The 20,257-nt window shown below is 35.4% G+C and overlaps 1 protein-coding gene across 3 annotated transcripts in view; it reads right to left on the reverse strand.

Annotated features, from left to right (window-relative positions):
• The window catches only part of KLHDC10 (kelch domain containing 10), a 49,648-nt gene that overhangs the window by 13,735 nt on the left and 15,656 nt on the right, over positions 1–20,257 (reverse strand). For 2 of the 3 annotated variants that reach the window (XM_079786434.1, XM_079786432.1), the window contains exon 2: positions 6,821–6,907. The exons of the other annotated variant lie outside the window; for it this stretch is intronic. In XM_079786434.1, coding sequence (XP_079642560.1) covers positions 6,821–6,907 — 87 coding nt within the window. The remainder of the gene's footprint in view (positions 1–6,820; positions 6,908–20,257) is intronic. 3 annotated transcript variants of the gene reach the window in all.

Genomic DNA, 20,257 nt, shown 5'->3' on the forward strand with positions numbered 1-20,257 from the left:
AATTTATCCAGTCTATATTGTAAGAATGGACACTTGGGTTGTTTCAAATTAGTGGCTCTTAATGCTATAAACATTTTTTCAAACATGTTTTCAGGTACACAGAGGCCCACATTTGTTGGCTTTAAATCTAAAAATGAAATTTCTGAGTCAGATGTATGGAAATCTTTACCTTTACTAGATAAGGCCAAACTTTTGTTTACAAAGTGCTTAGTATTGGTATTGCACTTTTAATTTAGCAATTCTTGTGGGTTTGTAGACCTATCTCATTGTGGTTTTAATGTGCATTTCTCTCATTACAAATGAGGTTGAGCACCTTTCCATGTTTAATGGCCAATTGAATTGTTCCTTTTGGGAAGTGCTTGCTTAACCCTTTTATACATTTTTCTATTGAGATGTCTGTCTTTTTTTTTTTTACTGATTTGTACAAATTTGTATGCATGCTTGAAATACATTCACTTTTCACCCTATGTATTTCCATATTATTTGAATTTTAATAAGCACATACTATATACTTATAAATTTCAAAACAAAAATGTAAAAGATCTTTAGCAGTTTTACTTTCTCCCTACCCACACTTTAAATCATCTGAAATGTTACAGAATGTTAGATATAATACACACACACACACACACACACACACACACACATATATTAATACTAGAGGCCTGATGCACGAAATACATGCAAGGGGCTCCGCCCTTGCAGCTGTGGCAGCTTGCCTCGGCCCTCACAGCCCCAGCTTCGTCAGGAAGGTCATCTGGAAGGATGTCCGGAAGGTCGTTCGGCTGCCCAGTCTAATTAGCATATTACACTTTTATTATTATAGATTATTATTCTATATATTTAGAAATCTTTTATTTTTTTAAGTTTTTGTTGATTTCAGAGAGAGGGAGAAGGAGAGGGATAGAAACATCAATGATGAGAGAGAATCATTGACTGGCTGCCTCCTGCACTCCCCCTACTGGGGATCGAGCCCACAACCCAGTCATGTGCCCTGACCGGACTCCAACTATGACCTCCTGATTCATGGGTCCGACACTCAACCACTGAGCCACACCAGCCAGGCTAGAACGCTTTTCTTAACTTTTATACTAGGCTTCACAGTTCCTTCATTTAGATGCAACTCTAAGTTTTATTGTTTGTTCCTTTGCACACTACTGCTTCTTATATCCAAAACTTACTCTTTCTTAGATTTTCCATTTTACCAGGAGTACCTCTTTAAGTAATTTTCTCAAAAAGAGTTTATGTCATAAACTTTCAGAGTTCTTATTTATTTTGAGCCCCATTTAAACATTAGTGAGGTTGGGTACATTCTGCCTTCAAAATAATTTCCCCTCAGGACACTGAAGGCAATTGCTAGCTGGTTGCTCAGTGGTTAGAGCGTCAGCCTGTGGACTTAAGGGTCACAGGTTCGATTCTGGTCAAGGGAACATACCTCATTTGTAGGCTCAATCTCCAGCCCAGTCAGGGCACGTGCAGGTGGCAACCAATTGATGTATCTTTCTCACATTGATGTTTCTCTCTGTGTGTCTCTCCCCCTCCCTTCCACTCTCTCTAAAAATCAATGGAAAAATATCCTCGAGTGAGGATTAACAACAACAGAAAAATAACACTGAAGGCAAACTAGTTTGCAGGTGAGAAATGCAACACCAGTCTGCTTCTTAGACTTGAGTCTTTCTATATATCTGCATTTTATCTCTGGAATCATAAATAGTTCAGTAATGTATAGACAGATGCTTTTGTTTGTTGTTGTTGCCTTCCAGCTTGTTCCCTAGTGGGCCCTTTACACTTGAAAACTCAGAATCTTTATTCAACGTAGGAAAATACTCTTTACTTATTTTCTCCCTTCTTCTGTCCTTCCTTTTGTAATGCCATGAATGGATACTGGATCACACAGAATGGTCATCAAAGTATACTTTTCCTTATGTACTTTCTTTTTTTGTCTTCTTGCTTTATGGTCTGAATATTTCCTTTGCTTTATTTTCATAAAGATTGGCCTTAAGCCTATATATTATTTAAGCCTCCAACTGCATTTTTATTTCAGCAATCAAGTTTTCAATATAGAATTAATTCTTTAGTCATTCCTTTTTCTCCACGGCATTGGTTTTTTATTTATGGTTCCAATTACTCTTGACTCTGAGGAAACCTCCTATGATCAGAACTTCCTAAAGTTTCAATCTCCTTCATCATTACCTCTGCTTTCAACACAGCCAGCTATTTTATTTGTTCATCTTCGTCACCCTCTTTCAAGTCTAGTTTCCCTCAAATATCGGGTCATCTATTCATATTAATAAATGAAGGACTTGCCGAAACCGGTTTGGCTCAGTGGATAGAGCGTCGGCCTTTGGACTGAAAGGTCCCAGGTTCGATTCCGGTCAAGGGCATGTACCTTGGTTGCGGGCACATCCCCAGTAGGGGGCGTGCCGGAGGCAGCTGATAGATGTTTCTCTCTCATCGATGTTTCTGACTCTCTATCCCTCTCCCTTCCTCTCTATAAAAAATCAATAAAATATATTTTAAAAAATAATAAAAAATAAATGAAGGACTACATTGATTGACAATTGTAAGAGATACAGGTTTCCTTAACAGTTGTGTTACTGTCTCCAAACCTCCATGGAGAGAGAGAAGGAGTGGGGGAAATAACTATTTTAGAGACAGTCCCTTAATTATTTGCCCTAATATTTCATCTTTCTCAAACCTTCTCCTTCCTTCTACATTTGCTGACTCTAGGCTTAGAGTTTCAGAAAAGGGGCCCTACTAAGAAATTCTCCTGACTTCCAGCATGCACCAGGAACACTCATTGAGGTTGCATTTTATTCTGTTCTCGTTTCTCAATCATTATAATTACAACTACTTTCTATTACTCTGAAATTCCACCAATTTTCTGGTATAATAACAGATAGAACGATAGCAGCTAACATGAATTGGCTAAATGGAAAAACTCTCTTAAGTGTTCTTTGCTCATATTCTCTCTCTTGAGCCTCACAACAACTCTAGGAAGTAGGTACTATTATCATTATCCTAATTATTTTTGTTGTTGTTAATCCTCACCCAAGGATATTTTTTCACCCATTGATTTTTAGAGAAAGTAGAAGGGAGGGAGGAGAGAGAGAGAAGATGTGAGAGTGACATATCAACTGGCTGTCTCCCACACTCACTCTGACAGGGGCTGGGGATCAAACCTGCAACCCAAGTACACGCCCTTGACTGGGAATTGAATCAGAGACCCTTTGGTGAGCAAGGTTGATCACACTAGCCAGCACCATCCTAATTTACAGTTGAGGAAATTGAGCCCCCAAAAATAAGCAACTTGCCCAAAGTCACACAATAGGTAAATGGCAGAGACTGGATTCAGACCTAGGTAACCTGGCTTCAAAGCCTCCCTTTTCCATTTTTCAGTACAATTATGATTTCTTTTTCATATGTCAGTTTTGTCATTTTCAGTTATATCTGAAAAGTATGGAAAGGTAAATGGGTATGTTAGGTCCATCAATGGAAACTCATTGTTTCCACTGTATCAGTATTGTTTTCACACCACACAATTTTAATTGGTAGAAATGTATTTTAGAGATGATATAGGATTGAGTGAAGCAATCTAGTGGTAGAAAACAAGCCGTATGCACTAGTGTTCAATCAGTATCAACACAGGTAATGTGGAGGATTCCCAAAATGAGAGACCTAAAAGTGGACATTTCAAAAGCATAGATAAGGTATATTTAATCTAAGTAAACACTAAACAGCAGCATTTTCATATTCTCATTTATTTACTGTCACCACCACCAAAGATAAGTTGAAACGTACTACATTTTTAGTTCCATTCTATTCCCTGTCAGTGGCCTTATAAATAATTCAATTCTACTCAAAGGCACTGTCCCTGCCCTTATAGAGCTTACAGTCTATGGCAGGCATAAACAAGTAAACAACTATAATTCAGTGTGATAAGTGCTATGATACAGGCAGGTACACAGGGTGCCATCAGAACAAAGAGATGGGCCTTCAAAGACAGTTTCCCAGGAAATAACTCTTAAACTGGGTGTTTAATCTAAGAGTTAATCTCCCCAAACCACTATTATTGGTTTGGGGAGATTAAACTAAATGTGTCATCTTTCACCTCAGTCTGCTCCTCCATCCATCTATATAACACCTTGTGACAAGCACAATGGTCCACACAGAAAGCTGGAAGCTTTCTTGACTTTTCCCTCCTCCTCTTCAATAAGTCAAGTCTCAATGAATTCCACTTCCTTAGATTTCAAATCAATTTCCTCCTCTCTATTCCTACAACTGCCTTACTTGTAGCTGCCTTAATAATTATATAATCACCTTGTAACTGGCCTTTCAATTAAATTTCTTCACTAATTGAAAAACAAACAGATCCTAAAAACTCGCATTGGGTGGTACCCCACTTGATCTGGGCCCTCTCCAATTTCTCTCCACACTCTTTCCCACTAAGCTGAACTTCCTGCAGTTCTCTGAAAGACCATGCTGTTTTGCCTGATTGCCTTTACTCCAGCTGGTTGGTCCTGTGGTTTGAGATGTTCCAACACTCCCTTCCTAACACCCACTCAGCCTTTAAGTACATCTCTTCTGAAAAGTCATTCTAATGGACACCCTCTCTCCATCCTCCCATGAGCTGGGCCAGGTACCTTTTCTGTATGCTCCCATACCATACGACCTCATCAGGACACTTATCACAAAGAATTGCACTCAATTTATTCTGTAACTGTTTCTTTCTCTGATTCTCTATTATCTAGATCATTGAGCTAGCACAGTGCCTGTTAGTTAGGAGGCAATCAAGAAATACTGAACGAATGAAAGAATGAACGAACGAACGAAGATAGTTAAGTCTGTGAAAGCTGATGCGATAACTAAAGGAGATAATGGAGAGGACAGAACGTTGAAGTAATACCCACCTTTAGTGGGTAGGAAGAAAGAAGCCAGTGAAGGAAACAGAATGAACAATCAAAGAAGTAGGAAGACATCTGGGATTGTACAGTAAAGTAACCCAAAAGAAGAGAAATCTAAGAAGGTGCAAGTGGGTCAACAGCATCAAATACTACGAACAGGTCAAAGAAGGTGTGAACTAAGACAAGGCCACTGATTTAGAGGTGGTCACTGGTGACCTTGATATTGCTAATACTGAGTTTACTCCTGCCTCACTCTTAGTACTGTCAGAGACCGTCTTCCTCAGCCATTGTTTGAGGCAATTTAGGGCCAACAAAATAATCAAAGGTATAAAACTTACCTGTGCTAATCTCCTTTTTTCCATGATTAAAAAATTGAAAAACAGAGAATACACAAAAGTAAATCCCACCATCCAGATATAACACTACTTCCTTTGTATTTTTTATGTTTATTTTTGTACAAAATATGATATATTAAGTTGTATATCCTAATTAAACAATTTCTTAATTACATTTTAAATTTAGTCAGCCTAAGTTAGCTTTCTCATTGTAAATCAATAAATTAACATTCTAATTTATAACACAAAACAAGAAAAAGATGTTACAGAGTTAAACGTATCTGCTTGGCCACTAGGTTCTTTTTGCCACATAACACTAAAATTACCTCTTAATTTGTATCAATAATTTATTGATGCTAAAGGGTAGCACACCATCCTAAGTATCTTATCTTGACCCATTTAAAATAGATTTTATTATTTTCAAGTTCTGGAATTTGGCTGTTAAAATAGGTAGGTACTAAAAACATCTATAGCAGCTGCAAAGTTTTTTTTTTTTTTTTTAGTTTTTAAAAATATAATCTCTTCAGTTAAAATCAGATACACTGATTTATAAATAATTTAATAAAGTCTAAATTACAACATTAAGCATGCTTATCTGACAATTTGTTAATCTAGAAATAGTGTGAACCAGAGTTTTCAATTCTCTTCTGAGATTTTCTTTTTTCACTATGGAGTATTTTTTTGTGGAAAAATATTATAAATAGAAGGTATGTGGGGGGAAATGGGAGACATCTGTAATACTGTCAATAATGAAAATTTTCAAAATTAATAAATAAAAATAGAAGTAAGGATTACAAGGTCAAAGAATGTGAACATTTTTAAGGCTTTTGATACATATTGGCAAGCTGAATTCAAAAAGGCTGTGTTAAATTTACACCTTCTTAAATATATGAGCTTCATTTTCCCATAACCTTGCCAACACTGGGTATTCTTATTTTTAGTCTTTGCAAATCTAACAGGTGAAAATGATATCTATTATTTGAATTATCATGCTTATAACAATAGTGAAATAAATATTTGTTCATATTTATTGAACTTTCTTTTTTATCAACTGATATTCTTTTACCTATTCATGTTGTTTTACCTATTTTTCTAGTGGGCATGGGTATTTGTTTTTAAACTGTTGATTTATAAAATCTCTTTATATATTCATAATATTAACCATTTGTTACAAATACTTCCCCTTATATCTTTTTATTATTTTTTACCGTAAGAGGTTTTTAATATTTTAGTCACATAAATTATTTCTTCCTTTGAATCATGTTTAGAAAACTCTTTCCCACACCCGTATTTTATAAATTATTCAAAGTTCTTTTTAATATGGTTATAGTGGAATAATAGTGATATCAGTGAGATCAATTATTTCTATCATCTAATACACATTAAGTGATCTAACTCACTAAAACTTAATTACAATTCCAACAGTGGTCAATATGAAACACAGGCTTAAATTTGCTCTAGACTTATTTCAATCTTGGCTGTTTAGACAATTTTTAAAAACCAGAGTTTTGAGTTTATAAAATTCATTCCAAGTTCCCTTCAACCCATATGAAGCACAGATCTCTTGCTCGTCACACCCACCTCTCAAAAACCTGTTAGGGATCCTTATGATGGGACAGGACTGAATGAAGCGCCTCCTAACAGGGTCCCATCGTATTTTCTTCTTACCTGTTACCACAATTATCAGCAATAAGTCAGACACATACAACACATGGCAAATAATACATAGTTACTGTAGTTATAAAGACAGAAAAACAGGAAACAAAACAATACTTGAATACAGAAAGAAGTGATGTAAAGTAGCATTTAACCCTGTTTTAGGAGTCAAAACAAAATTAAATTAATATATAAGCAGTGATGAAAGTTTTCAGCTCATCCCCAAAAGAATACAATTATGTGCACCATTTTTTCAGAATTCTGGGTCAAAAGAACATGCATTCAATAATCACCAATGCCATCTTGTGGCAAAAATTCACCATGAGCTTTACAAACAGATTAGAAACTAAGACATTTTAAAAAAGTCAGTGAATGTAAAAAAAGTACTGATTAAAATTAATGTAGGCTCCTGTTCTCTTCCAGGTTTGGTATCCTTTTACAAGTTATATGGTTAAGAGGATAAAATAAGGGGCACCATTCTTTAAATATGAAATAATCTCTTGGCACTTCCATTGGTGAGGGGTGAGGGGATTCATCTGCCTTCCCAGGGAGCAAATTAGCTCTATCTTGATCCAATTAAAACTTGTTTTCTTATAAAATAAAAGAAAAATAGAAAACATTATAGAACTGTGAAATGGGTAATTTTGTTTCTACCCAAAATTTTGATAGCTCCCAAAGACAGCTCTTATTAGCAATAAAAATAATTAACATTTGTATAGAATTTAAAGTTTACAAAGAGCTTTCACACATTACCTCATTTGATCCTCACAACAATCATGTACAGATTCAATGGCCATTTCATTAAGTACCTGCTATGCCTTGAATCCTAGGTGAGGCTCTAGTGTAGGGAAAGAAAGCTATGACTCCTCCCCTCAAGAGCTCATGGTCTTGGAGGAAGGCAGATGTCTAAACAAATAATTTCATTACAGTGAAGTAACTGCCAGAACTGGAGCTATAGAAACTCTTGGAGGAAGATATCTTATTTTACAAATAAGGAAGCTAGAGGGAAATAAGTGGCAATGCCAGAGTCAGGATTCAAACCCAGGTCGTCTGACTCAAACATCTGCCTTCTCTCCATTATACCACACTTAACCTGTCTCAAATTTCTTAGAAAGCACAGTTTTTTGGTTTGGGCAATTGGAATATATTTAAATGCTCATCAGCAAGGTCTGGTTTGTTTAGTGCAGTACTTGTACATTGAGATACACAAATTCTGTGTAATTAAAAAATGGCATTACCTGCACTTGTGTTCTTATTGTGAAAAAGACAGGCTTGTGGGCAAGAAGAAATTTATTTTGCAAAAAGGGTTATCTTTTAATCCTCTAAGTCTTTTAAATCAGTAGTTCTCAAATGTTGATCTACAGAGCAATGATTGACTAAGGTGAAGATTCAACAGTCCAATACAAAATGAGAAAAATATGGATAAGGCAGTGAGTTTTTTTAAAAGCTAAAATGTTCCATTTAAAAACCTGTCCATTTTTCAGAGATTAGAAACATTTTGTTATTAAGCATTCTTTATTTTATGAGATGGAGGTTGTAGGAAATGGTAGTTGGTTTTGTTTTTTAATATCCTTTCTTGGAAAAATAGAAAATTTGCAAGCCTTGTGTATCCCCAAAATACATATATTTCTAAATTTACAGGTTTATGACATTCAAAAGCCTGTAAAACCACAGGTTTAAATCAATACAATATTTGTTGATTACTCATAAATCCAACATTGTAAACCACAGACTGTCAAAGGATACGTAAGATGTATAAGAAACTTCCCTTGACCTCAAGAAGCTTATATTCTAATTAGGGAGACAAGACAGACACATAAAACAATTATATAGCAATACAAGACAGAATATAACAAGAGATTAGCTTAAAACTTGACATTTTTATGTACCAAAAGCATTAAAATGTACATACCCTTTTACCCAGCTATTCCACTTCTAGGAATTTATTCCTAAAGAAACAGTCATAGATGCATGGAAAAATGTAGGGACAAAGATATATAATATAATTTGTGATGGTAAAAAATTAGAAATACTTTCAATGTCCAATGATAGGGAGGTGGTTAAGTATGCCAAATAAACATACTTAAATATGTTCATATTCTATGTAACACTAAAAAGTATATACAAGAATATTTACTAACATACAAAAACATTCACAATATACTGCAAATGAAAAATGCAAAGTACAAAATAGTACTAGATTATGACACCATATTAATAATGAAAAATTATTTGTATATATTCATAAAAAATACAGGAAGGATATACACCAAATTTCAATTGTGGTTATCTTTGGGTGGTTATTATGAGTGCTTTTTGTTTTTTTCTCCTTAGTGCTGGTCTTTATTTTCCAAGTTTTCTCATTGAGTAGGCATTACTTTTGGACTGGAAGAAAAACAATACCATATTACTTTAATTTTGTTTTAAAGCTATGGTTTAAAAAAAGACTATAAAGAAATATACTGAAGTGTTAACAGTGGTTGTGACTGGGGTTGAGGGTTATCACTTCTTTTATATTATCCAAAAAGTCTATGACATATTATTTTATACTGGAAGAATATTTTTTAAAATTTAGAATAACAGTGAGGGAATAACAATGAAAATTATTGAACCAAAGCTGTAGTAAAAATCCTTTTATGATGTTTTCTCAGAGCTCTGTCAAACATTTTTGGCCTGTTTCTCCCTTAGCAACCAACGTAAGTCTCTACAGGCATAGGCTAATGTTGACTCTATGGAGGTTATTCAAACAAGGTAGACACTGACTTCGGAACCCATGTTTTCTTCCTTCTCCCAAAGAGCAGAAAACAAGAAAAACCAGCAACATCACAAATATATGCCTTTCCAATTTCATGTAAATATATTCCTGGTCTGAAGTTTTGTTTACTGAAGTTTTCATTGTTATGTATTTAAACTGCCAATCTTCATTTATGATTGCATCTACTCTTCAAAACAAAAACCATAATTTATTCAATCATTTTATAAATATTTCATTTTTTGCTAGATTTAAAAATTTTTTTTCTTTATTAGATTTATTTCACTAAAAATATAATATAATTGTTGACTGAATCAAGATGGTAGGCTAAGAGCACTGCAAGCAAACTTCCTTTCCACATTAACCCCACAAATAACAAAAATGCCATTTTTAAAAAAGTCAATCATCAAAAGAAACCAAGAAATGTCCTTAGTGAGCTAAAACTATAAGGAGTCACTGAAAGATGAAAAGCTGATAGAATCAGTTTAAAGGAGGAAACCACAATCTAATATGCCCAGAGTGGAGAGCTATTGGAAAGGTTGGAGTCCTCAGTATAAACTAAGCCCAGAGGTGGAAGACAGCAGGAAGAACGGAAACAATTTACAGAATTTACAGCATAACTGGCTGGAGGATAGCACAGAACTCACAAAGGAGGTCAACCTCTCCCACCTGTTCTACCTCTTTGGGTCAAGCATTATAGAACAGAGGTATAAAGGTGTCACCCTGCCAGGAAAAACACTTGGATGAGAGAGACAGGACAGAGCCCTGGGTGGACATTAAGCCTGAGGCAGAAGTGGGGACACTCACATTAAAGAAGACTGGAAATTGGTACACTCCATCTCTCTGCCTATTTCATCACTACCCACAATCAATGGAGACCTGCTGCAATACACACTATCATATTCATGGGAGGCTAACCAGGACACTCAAACAAAGATGAATGAGCACAAAACCAAGACTCGAACATGAAAAAGAGGCATTCGTGTCACAAATAGAACTCACACTTAAAGAGTCAATACATTAAATAGAATAAGACCTTAGATTAAGTACAATTAATATCTTCAGAGATAGGCAAGATAACATTTACTTAAAATAAAATCAATTGGTCCTGGCTGGCGTGGCTCAGTTGGCTGGGTGTCGTCCTGTGCACCACAAGGTTGCTGGTTCGATTTGGGTCAGGGCACATGCCCCGGTTTGCAGACTCGATCCCAGGTAGGGGGCATGCAGGAGGCAGCTGATCGATGTTGTGCTCTCACATCAATGCTTTTCACTTCTCCCTTCCTCTCTCTCTAAAAAGCAATAAACTAGTCTTTAAAATAAATAAATAAATGAAATCAACTGGAACTCTTCGAAGTTAAGTTTTGATCACTGAACTAAAAAATGTAAATAAGGACTGAAAAAAAGAACAAATTAAATTAGTAATCTGAAGCCAAGAAATTCACCAGAATACAGTATAGAAGGAAAAAGAAGTGAAAATCGTTTTTAAACTTAATATATAAAATAGAATTAAGTAAGTTCTATCAAAAGTTCAACTGCCTTTCTTGCAGAAATGCTAATCCTAAACTTCATATGGAAATGTAAGGACCCCAGAAAACCAAAACAATCTTGAAAAATAACTAAATTGGAAGACTCACACTTCCTGACTTAAATACTATCTTAATCAATAAAGAAATTTAAAAAAATACATTATCCAAAACAATGTAGTACTTTCATAAGGATGGGCATATATCAATGGATTAGAATTGAGAGTCCACAAATAAACCCTTATGTCTATGGTCAATGGACTTAAGACAAGGGTGACAAGACTATCCAATGGGAAAAGAATAGTCTTTCAACACGGTCCTGGGACAACTGGATATACTTTTAAACCTAGAATTATATATCTACTCAAACTCTCACTCAGTGTGAGAGTACAATTAAGACATTTTTTAATCTACAAGGACGCAAAAATTTTGCTTCCTTCAGATTTCTGGTGAGATAATTGTTCAAAGATATATATCTGGAATAAAAAAATTTAATCCAAAATAATAATCAAGGTATAAGAAGAGTAAAGCAGAGAAACCAGCAAAGCCTTTAAGTAAGTGTTGATTTGAAATAAAAAACAAAACACAAACGCTTACTGATATTCAAAACTACAATATGTGATATTGACAGGAGTAATTGTGAGGGTAAGAAGAGGGGTTGGGAGAAGGGAAAGCAGGTGAATTATAAAGTCCTTGTCTTATTTAGAAGAAAGAAATAGAAATGGATTAACATAAATATCAATAGAAAACATAAATTTAAATATTATGTAAAAAAGATTAAGAATATTAGATGGCTTCACTTTAAACATTTAAGAAGATATAATGCCTACTCTACACAAACACTTTCGGAGAATACAGAAACTCATTTGTGAAACTAGAAGAACCCTGATATCAAAATCCGATACAGACATAAAAATAATTGCAGGTCAACATCCTTATAGACATAGGCACAAAAATTCTAAACAAAATACTACCAAATCAAATCAAAGTTACGTAAAAAGGAGAATACATCTTGGCTAAGTGAAATTTATTCTAAGAATGTAAGGCTGATTTAACATTCAAAAATCAGTATAATTCACCTCATTGGCAGAATAAGGAAAAGAACATATGATCCTCTCGATAAATATAGAAAAAGCATTTGATAAAATTCAACACCAAGCAAATTGGGGGAAAAATAAACTTATGCTCACACAAAAACTTGTGCACAAATGTTCACAGAAGGTTCATTCATAATAGCCAAAATCTGGAAACAACTTTCTAATGGATGAATGGTTAAACAAACTGCGGTACATCTATACTATGGCATTACTACTCAGTATCAATGAACTACTGATATATGCAACAACTTGGATGGCTCTCAAGGAAATTATGCTGAATAAAAATAGCCAATTTCAAATGTTATATATTTTATGATTCCATGTGTATAACATTCTTGAGATGATAAAATTATAGAAATGGAGAACAGATTAGTAGTTGCCAGGGGTTTGCCAGGGGTTGGCTATAAAAGGGTAACATGAGGGAGCCTTGTGATGGATTTGTTCTATATCTTAACTAGGTGATCACACAAATCTGCACCTATGATAAAACTGTTTAGAACTCAATACATACACAATACTCTCTCTCTTTCTCTCTCTCTCTCCCCCCCCCCCCTCTTGTAAAACTAATGAAATCTGTGTAAAGTCAGTGGATGGTGTATCAAAGTTGATTTACTGGACCTGGCCAGGTGGCTCAGTTGGTTGGAGCGTCGACACCAAAAAGGCTGCGGGTTTGATTTCTGGTCAGGGCATACGCCTACGTTGAGATGAGTATGGGAGGCAACCGACTGATGTTTCTCTCACATCGATGTATGTCTCTCTTTCCTCCCACCCCTTCCTCTCTCTCTAAAAATCAATAAAAACATATCCTCAGGTAAGGATTAAATACATTTTTTAAGTTGATTTGCTGGTTATGTTCATTGTACAATAGTAACAAGATGTTATCATTTGAGAAAACTGGATGAAGAACATATAGATCTCTGTGTATTATTTCTTAAATTACATGTGAATCTACAATATCTCAAAGTAAAAACTATAAAAATTTTAAATAACTAAAAATCAAAATGAAAAAAATTGATGCTGATATTGGGCAGATTACATTCAAAATGATATGTCTGAAACAATAAATATTTTAATAATGAGAACTATTGATAGAGAACACACTCTAAGAATTCTGACTTAGGTGGCTAGAGCTGTGGTATGGTCCTACCACTTTATACAATTCAGTATCTATAAAGAATTTCAAAAGAGAAGGAAACTAATACTGGATTTAGAATCACCACACAGTTGTGCAGATTGCTTACTGCACAAGAGCTCCACGCCAAGAGGCTAAGTGGGGGTGGAGGCTAAAATCTAGTCTGTACTCTACTCCCCAATGCACCCATAGCATTTATGTCTACCTGAAAAAGGCATTTTTTAAAACGTTGCACAATGGTACACTTTGGGCTAACAGTGACCCACTTGTTAAGTAAATAACTTTCTTTTAAACATAAGAGAAATAATGTTTATTGAGTGCCTATTCCTAGCACTTGTATATACTCATTTTTAAATTTCTGCCTTTCAAAACAAGGAAATCTGAGCCCATATCTTAGTTCTGTTGTGCTACATGGGTATACCGTATTCCTTAGGAGGCCTCAGTTTTTTCTCAAACCTTTTTGAAACAAAGTGTATAAATCAATACAAACTAAAATATGAGTTACAGTACTATATTGTTCTGTTATGGTTTAATTAGTCATGGCATAGTGTGTGTGTGTGTGTGTGTGTGTGTGTGTGTGTGTGTGTGTGTGTGTGTGAAAACAACTGCATTCCTTAATAATACTCTTCCAAGAACTTACTTAATCCTCACCACAACTCTATTAGGTACATACTATGATGATTCCCAATTTACAGATCTAGAAATTAAGACATAGAGAGATTAAGTAATTTGCCCAAGGTCTCTTAACTAAGTGAAAAATCTGGGATTCAAACCCATGAAGTTTGGGTCCAAATCACTCTTAACCACTCTACAATAATGCTCTTAGTCACAATTCAAGTTGGCACCTGAAAAACTGTCTAATAGAGGCATCTGATAAGATACTTGTTGAATAAATAAATACAAAAATAATGATTCTCAACCAAAGGTATAACTCTCCCAACCCCATAACGAAGTTGCTCTCATCTCCCAAGATTCTGTCTGGTCTTATCCCCCAATATACCATCATACTGCCACTTTATTAAGAATAAAAACTATAAGTCATTGTAACTAATGAAATAACTAATATTTCCCATCCTTTAAGTTTTTAGGAGTCAAAAAATGGTTAAGAACAACAGTGCTGGCAAAGTGAACATGCACTCTGATTCTTTTAAGGGCCTTCAAGCTAGGGTGTGAGAAGCTGTTGACTGCTTACTGGCTTCTACTGTACCTCCCTAATGCACACACACAGGAAATGTATCTTTAGGGAGTTACATTATTGAGAGAAAGGCAATTATTTGCACCCCAGATAACAGATATACCGTCTGTTTTTAAACACGCCCATATTTATTTAAGCATTCTATTTTCATACATATCTCTGTTTATAAACCAACTCAAATATTTTTGGCATTAAGAGAGGAATAAAAAAATGAAAATAGCTAGTTCTCGCCTTCTCTGTTGCTTGCCATTTCTATTGTTCAATAAAACATGTTCATTTCCCCTGCCATATTTCAATTTTCTGTTTTATTTCACTTTAGTCTCCTGTCTCTTCTGATATTACCCCTCTGACATTTGTAGCAAAAAGTGAATCTACTGCCCAATCCAGTTTGGCTCAGTGGATCAAGTGTCGGCCTGTGGACTGAAGGCTCCCGGGTTCGATTCTGGTCAAGGGCACATGCTGGGGTTTCGAGTTTGATCCCCGTAGGTGACATGCAGGAGGCAGCCGATCGATGATTCTCTCATCATTGATGTTTCTCTCTCTCTCTCTCTCTCTGAAATCAATAAATATATATATTTTTAAGTGAAACTATCATAGTCTTCTTTCCTTCTATAACAGTGAAGTAATCATAGCCCATTGAGAAGTATCTTCAAATCTTAAGCTGTGCTTTGTCATTTTGGTTTATAAAATTAATTATTCAAATATTACTTTACTGAAAAAAGCAGGTTTGTTGGTTGAGCAGTTCTGTCCGTGATTAAAAGCAGGTGCACAGGAGGAGTTGTATCAGGCTCAAACTGTTTCAAGTGTAGATGTGGTATTTGACTTTTTAAAATTATTGATTTTTAGAGAGAGAGGAAGAAAGAGGGAGAGAGAGAGAGAAAGCATCGATGTGAGAGTGAAACATTGATCAGCGGCCTCCTGCATGTTCCCTACTGGGGATAGGGGATCGAGCCTGCAACAGGGGCATGTGCCCTGACCAGGAATCAAACCTGTGACCTTTCAGTGGACAGGACAACACCCTAACTAACTAAGCCACACCGGCCAGGGCTAGATGTGGTATTTGAAACCAGTATTCATAAATGACTGAATTATAAGTTATACTTTTCTTCCTTAGAAATTGTTTTAAACAACCTATAAACTTTACAAATTAAAAATCCAAAAGTATTATAATTTATAAACCTGTGTTAGATTAAAATATTAAGTCTGAAACTAACAAACAAAAATCCTGGGAACACTCTTGATTTAAAATATCATCATCAGCCCTGACTGGGTAGCTCAATTGGTTATAGCATCATCCCCATAAGCCAAGGTTCCGGTATCCCTGGTCAGGGCACATACAGGAGTCAACCAATGAATACATAAATAAATAGAACAACAAATCGATGTCTCCCCCCCCCCTTCTTCTCTCCCTCTAAAAAGTCAATAAATAAAAAATTAAAATAAAATAACATCATCACATTCTTTTCTTTTTGTTTTCATTTACTGATTTTTTATTTTTATTTTTTTTTTTGAGAAAGAGAGAGAGAGAAATATCAGCTTGTTGTTCCACTTATTTATGCATTCATTGGTTAATTCTTACAGGTGCCCTGATTGGGAATCAAACCCACAACCTTGACATATTGGAATGATGCTCTAACCAACTGAGCTACCTGGCCAGGGTCTCATCACATTCTTAATGTTTGTGATGACTGCCAAGACTGAAATAAATTTTTAAATAAAACCCCACCCTTTGGACCAGTTGATTTTTAGAGAGAGAGGAAGAAAGAGGGAGAGAGAGAGAGAGAGAAAGCATCGATGTGAGAGTGAAACATTGATCAGCGGCCTCCTGCATGCTCTTTTGAAAGACTAACTATAAATATACCATAAATTATATGTATACCAGATGGTCTCTAAAGCTCTAAAAATTATACAATTCTCAATGAAATCAGAAATGTTCCAAGCCCTAGTCGGTTTAGCTCAGTGGATATAGCGTCGGCCTGTGGACTGAAGGCTCCAGGGTTCGATTCCGGCCAAGGGTACATGCCCAGGTTGCGGGCTCAATCCCCAGTTGGGGGTGTGCAGGAGGCAGCTGATCAATGATTCTCTCTCATCATTGATGTTTCTATCTCTCTCACCCTCTCCCTTCCTCTCTGAAATCAATAAAGAAATATATTTAAACCAAGAGTAATTCAAAACTTTGGAAAACATTTAGAGCAAAACCATCTTCTCTTTAAAAAAAAATGTTCTGAGAATATAAGAACTCATCTAGTGAAATGGTTCCAGAGATGCTAGACTAGCCGACTCATTGAAAGCTTGTTAAAAATAATAATAATTAGCCCTGGATGGTGTGCTCAATGGTTAGAGTGTGGTCCCTAGCACCAAAGGGTTGAGGATCCAATTCCCAGGTTTCAGGTTCCATCCTTGGCCCCAGTCGGGATGAATGCAGGAGGCAACTAATCAATGTGTCTCTCTCACATTGATGTTTCTCTCTCTGTGTCTCTCCTCCTCCCTTCCACTCTCTCTAAAAATCAATGGAAAAATATCCTCAGGTGAGGATTAACAAAACAAATTAAAAAATCAATGGAAAAAGTATCCTCGGGCCGAGACCGGTTTGGCTCAGTGGATAGAGCGTCGGCCTGCGGACTCAAGGGTCCCAGGTTCGATTCCGGTCAAAGGCATGTACCTTGGTTGCGGGCACATCCCCAGTAGGGGGTGTGCAAGAGGCAGCTGATCGATGTTTCTAACTCTCTATCCCTCTCTCTTCCTCTCTGTAAAAAATCAATAAAATATATTTTAAAAAAAAGAAGTATCCTCGGGCAAGTAGTAACAAAATAATAATAAAAACAAAAAGCAGATTTCTAGGCCCATCCCAGTAGGCCTGGCATATTAACTTTGGTGGGGAATCAGGTTCCACTGAGACTAGTAAAAATTATTGGCTCTCTCTCCAGAAAAATGCACATATACTCACAATTTTACATATGATAAACCAGCCCCACACTCATGAATTGATGGACCCCAGGTTAAAAAATAAAAAAATAATTTAGACCCAGAATTTTATGGTTATTTTCAAAAGGGTAGTTAAATGGAAGGAATACATTTATTCCATATTCTACCAGATGACAAAGCTGGGAGAAACTCGTAAAAGTTGCAGTTGAATTTATGGCAACTCTTTGTAATAATTAAAGCCAACAAATAATCTGACAGTTCTCTTAACAAAGCAATAAGCAGGTTGAAATAAGTAGACCTCTTTAAAATTAAGGTTTAGCCCCTGGCCAGGTAGCTCAGTTGGTTAGAGCATCGTCCTGATACACCAAGGCAGTAGGTTCGATCCCAGGACAGGGCACATACAAAAATCAAACAATAAATGCATAAATAAGTAGAACAACAAATTGATGTTTCTCCCTCCCTTCTTCTCTCTCTCTCTAAAATAATTTAAAAATAAAATGAAAGTTTAAAAACAAAAAGATTAGAGCTATTATGGAAAGGATTCCCACACTGGATAGAAGTGGGGCAAGATGACTTCCAAGATCTTTCAATTTTAACGTTTTATAATCCTAAGGAGTTTTAGAAGAGGAAAAAGATAAAAATTTAATTTTAAGCCTTTTTTACTGCTTAAAGGTTGTTTTGTATTTTAGATTTTAAAAAAGACTGCCTGCATTTGTACTCTGTGTGTAGCTATGTCAGTGTGCCTGTCTTGAAATGTAAACTATTGCCAAAAGATGTTTTTAATTTAATATCACCTCCTTACTTTTTATCCCCAGCAAAACTTTATTCTTTAAAAGAATAAGTATAGAAATCATCCTACAACACTACAAAATAACCCAATCAGTTTCCTTACTAACAACTAAATTTTGTATCCTAATTATACTGAAATAAAAATTTATAGTAATAATCCACTCAAGAATCAGAGTACATTGTTTGGTCTTTTCTTGCTTCTTGGATTTCTTGCACTCTAATTTTAGTATTCAGAGAATAACCTCTCTCTTCAAAAACATCCCTGAGGGAGAGAGAAAGAGAGAGAGGAAAGACTATGTACTGGGTAAATGTAGATGTAGAAGACTAAATATGAAAAACAGATTTTTAATCAATACATTTTAACAATGCCTGATGAACTAAAATTTTGCAACCTCCCTCCTTGAAGGAGCACCAAAGATGGGTAGCTCTATAGACACAGAGCCTTCCCTATTTCTGTAAGTAAAACTAAGAAACTCAGCAGAAGGAAATCCTCAAATTCTTATGTTAAATGATTATACGGAGAAATGTCATTTATTACTTTTACTACTCATTCTGTTCCTTGATTAAAACTAGAAAAGTAATGTTTTGAAAGTGAAAACACAACTGTTCTTTATGAACTCACTTCCCCTTCTCTCAAGTCACCATTTTCTGTTGGCAAATGCAATATCTTCCAAGGCAATATCTAGACTTAACTAAAGGTAATAAAAGCTTGTGTTAGACTAATTCTAGCAAAAGGCAACAAGGCATTCACTAAACAACAATTTTTTAAACATTTTTTTGTAATTGATTTTAGAGAGGAAGGGAGAAAGAGAGAGAGAGAGAAACATCCGTGATGAGAGAGAATCATGGATCGGCTGCCTCTTACACGTCCCACACTGGGGATCAAGTCACAACCCGGGCATGTGCCCTGACCGAGAATCGAATTGTGACCTCCTGGTTCATGGGTCAGCGTTTTAAGCACTGAACCACACTGGCCAGGCTCAAATTTGAATGCGTGATATTTTAAAAACTGTTTTTAAAACTCTAATATTTAAAAACAAGATACTCTAAAAAATGGATAATAATTTTTAATGTAACAAGCAGAGAGCCAATAAAAATATCTTAAATGCAAAACTAAAAAATGTCAGATACGAATACTGCCAAAGTAGACATGATGTCTAGTAAGACATCAGTAGGAAGCATTATATTCAGAAAGAACAGCTATTCAAAGAATAACATTTCACATCTATAGATGGAGAGATAAGTTTCAAACTTCAAATCAGAAAAACTGATGTAGTTTTAAGAAGTTATTTCTCTTCCTGAATGGTTTCCTCAATATTTTGTTTTGTATATGTATGTGTATTTAAAGCTAAATATATTACCTCTTTCTGAAGCACCAAGTTCAGAGTGCACTTTAGAAATTTCATACTCCTCCATCAGGTTTGTGGGGTTTTGCATGTTTCAAGGAATGTGTTTTATGTGACACCAAGATGTTTGTGGTTAGCGTTTGATCAATAACACATCTGATTTAAATTAACTGAGTTGACAGTTTGTTGAAACCATATGGCAGGAGCTACTATGGGTAAAAAGGGAAACAACTCAAAAAAAGCACCATTCAACTCCAAAGATTACTTGCTTCACTTTTTTGCTAGTTATCATACTTCCAATTTTATTATCTAGTCTTATACACAATTCAATTATCATATCTTACATAAAGCTTGGAGCAAATTCACTAACAGAATAGCAAATATAAACGGGAAGAGTATGAGATCAGGCTACAGTCTAAATGCAACAGGAAGCCCCTTTTGAGCTGGGAAGCAATGATCCTAGCTGTGCTTTTGAAGATTAATCTTTTTCAGTACATAGGAAAAGGAAGACTGGGAATAGGAAATGAACACTGGGAATGACAAAAACACTGTTAGTATATTCCAGTTTAAGGCAGTGGAGGCCTGAATTACAGTCATATCAGA

Source organism: Cnephaeus nilssonii, assembly GCF_951640355.1.
Source record: "Cnephaeus nilssonii genome assembly, chromosome: 12".
NCBI classification, from domain to species: domain Eukaryota; kingdom Metazoa; phylum Chordata; class Mammalia; order Chiroptera; family Vespertilionidae; genus Cnephaeus; species Cnephaeus nilssonii.